The 2937-nt window shown below is 41.8% G+C and overlaps 1 protein-coding gene across 1 annotated transcript; it reads left to right on the top strand.

Annotated features, from left to right (window-relative positions):
- Positions 1-1215: 1215 nt before the first annotated feature.
- On the top strand, positions 1216-1990 carry LOC122439180 (signal peptidase complex catalytic subunit SEC11C-like). The gene has a single exon (XM_043464271.1). The coding sequence runs from the start codon at positions 1272-1274 to the stop codon at positions 1848-1850; it is 579 nt and encodes a 192-aa protein (XP_043320206.1). The 5' UTR covers positions 1216-1271; the 3' UTR covers positions 1851-1990.
- Positions 1991-2937: the final 947 nt, after the last annotated feature.

Raw genomic sequence — 2937 nt, 5'->3', positions numbered from 1 at the left:
ATTCAACTTATCTTAGCTCTTCTACCTGGGTAATTTTCCATTTCTATCAAATTTCAATATGTGATATCTCAATACCTGGGATTGTTTTTGAGGTCTTGAATGATAGCTCAAAAGATCAAGAATACAATACCATGTTAAAAAAATTATGTTAGAAGCATTGTATGATTTGGGGGCTTCCCTGGTGGCTCGGATGGTAAAGAATCTGCCTGCGATGCAGGAGACCCAGGCTTGAGGTTGGGAAGATCCCCTGGAGAAGAGAATGGCTATCCACTCCAGTATTCTTGCCCGGTCAGACACGACTGAGTGACTAACACTTTCACTTTTCATGTATGATCTTATGTTTGTGAGAAAATTGGTGTATATGTGTATATGCAAACAACTGTGTATATATCAAGGTCACTCAACCATAAAAAAGACAAAAAGGATTAAAAAAAAAAAGTTCCTTACCAGGACCACTGAAATGAACAAAAGGTGATGGCAGTTCTCATTATGCAGATAAACTGAAAAGATTAGGGCTCTTCATCTCACAAGGGGCTAGGACTGCAGCCTATAAATCAAGAAGCAGTGGGAAGGCTAGTGAAGACATCTCTTTGTCCAGCGGATCTTGCAGTGCCGCTACTGAGAGGGCCACTTAAAGCTCAACAAAACTTTCAGGACACAGAAGGGTAGGTGAAAATTTATACGTGAGGTAACAAGAACTGTGTTATTTCATGGATTGTGCTGACTGATTGTTTAAACATGCATGTTTGATGCGAGTTTATAAACATTGATCGATGATCCATAACGTGCAAGTTAGAGATATGTGAAAAATACTCCTGGTATAATCAGTTGAGGGGATAGATCTGACATTTTGGGTTGGGCAGATCAAACATATGACCTAATGTGGCATTTCCTACACTATTTTGAGGCACCTTTTTGTATCTCTGACATTTCACTTCTCATCATCTACATCTGTATTTTTATCTCATTTTTTATTCTAAAATGGAAGGGCAGTTATAAACTGGTGTGCTATTTTTTTCAATAGTAAAAGGGTTTAAAATATAGGTACTTCTTCATGCCATTTTGATGGGTTGGGGGAAAATGAGGTCATCTGCCAAGTACTTGAAAAGTTGTGTTTAAATAGAATGTGGGGGACTTTTCTGGTGGTCCAGTGGTTAAGAATACACCTTCCGGGGCGGGGCCGGGCCTGCGCTTGGCAGCTGTCAGCGACTCCTGGAGCCGGCCGGCTGCCTAGGTGTGCCCCCCGCCCCAACCCCACCGGAGACACCAGCATGGTGCGCGCCAGCACCGTGGAGGCGCCTCTCCCCGCGTCCGGCTTGGACATCTTCGGGGACCTGAGGAAGATGAAAAAGCGCCAGCTCTACTACCAGGTCTTAAACTTCGCCATGATCGCGTCCTCTGCGCTCATGATCTGGAAAGGCCTGATTGTCCTCACTGGCAGTGAGAGCCCTATCGTGGTGGTGCTGAGTAGCAGCATAGAGCCAGCCTTTCACACGGGCGACCTTCTGTTCCTAACGAATTTCCGGGAAGACCCCATTAGAGCTGGAGAAATCGTTGTTTTCAAAGTCGAAGGACGAGACATCCCAATAGTTCACAGAGTAATCAAAGTTCACGAAAAAGACAATGGAGACATCAAATTTCTGACTAAAGGAGATAATAATGAAGTTGATGATAGAGGCTTGTACAAAGAAGGCCAGAACTGGCTGGAGAAGAAGGACGTAGTGGGGCGCGCCCGAGGGTTTTTACCATATGTCGGTATGGTCGCCATAATAATGAACTACTACCCAAAATTTAAGTATGCTCTTTTGGCTGTATTGGGTGCATATGTGTTACTGAAACGTGAATCCTGAAGTACAAAGCAGTTCCTGGGACCAGATTGAAATAAATTTTGTTGAAGAGAAAAGTTAATATATTTGAAATGTTCCACTTTCTGCATAAAAGGAAACAATGTGGAGATGTTCTGTCTTGTTCAAATAAACAATTCATCAGTTAAAAAAAAAAAAAAAGAATACACCTTCCAATGCAAGGGATAAAGGTTCAATCCCTGGTTTGGGAACTACGATCCCACAAGCCATGGGGCAATTAAACCTATACCACAACTACTGAGCCCGCACTCCAGAGCCCTCAAGTCACGACTCCTGAGACTGAATGCCACAAGAGAGAAGCTTGTGTGCCAACAAAGCCCAACAAAGATCCAGAGCAGCCAAAAAAAAACTTTTTTTAATTCTTAAAAAAAAGAATGTGGAAATTACCTGGTGGGAGTATAAAATGCAGATTCCAAGAAGAAATAAACACATACACACACACACACAATGCAGACGCCAAGGTCCGCCTCAGTAGTCTGAAGATACAAAATTTAAGTCAGTTCCTAAAGGAATTGTGAAAAAGTATCAAGAGTTAGTTCCAAGACAGTTGTTTGAGAAACACTGAACGAAGAGGATTTCCTTGAGCATTGTTGCTAGCCTATACAGTGTCTGAGTGATGGAATCAAGTTCTTGATTTCCATCTGCCTGAAATTAAATATACAAACCTGCAGAGGTGAACAGCACTCAGAACCATGTAGCGCACAGTCTGCACACGTGTACACGGCCTTGTTTTCTTTCAAGCCTTCAGTTTAAAGCCTGCGTGTCCTTTGTGCACAGGAAGCATCAGAAAGCAAGTCTCTGTCCCTGGCAGGAGGCCCAGGCAAGAGGCTGCTTACTCCCTTTTCACCCTTGTTATCATAACTGATTTCTAGCCAAATCATGGACATGAGGAGAGATACCTCAACAAAGCAAACAGTAAGGGAACAGAGAGGAAATGTTAGTATGAGAGAGGTAGTTTTTAAGGAAAAAAGAAAAAAGTAAATATATACTACAAATAGTAAATTTATACTAATAATTTAAAAATAAACTAGAAATAAGACTGCAGATTTGTTATGTATTTTAAAACATAATT

The sequence above is a fragment of the Cervus canadensis genome, chromosome 4, assembly GCF_019320065.1.
Source record: "Cervus canadensis isolate Bull #8, Minnesota chromosome 4, ASM1932006v1, whole genome shotgun sequence".
NCBI lineage: Eukaryota > Metazoa > Chordata > Mammalia > Artiodactyla > Cervidae > Cervus > Cervus canadensis.
The sequence above is the reverse complement of the archived record's forward strand: the minus strand, read 5'-3'. Positions and strand labels throughout refer to the sequence as shown.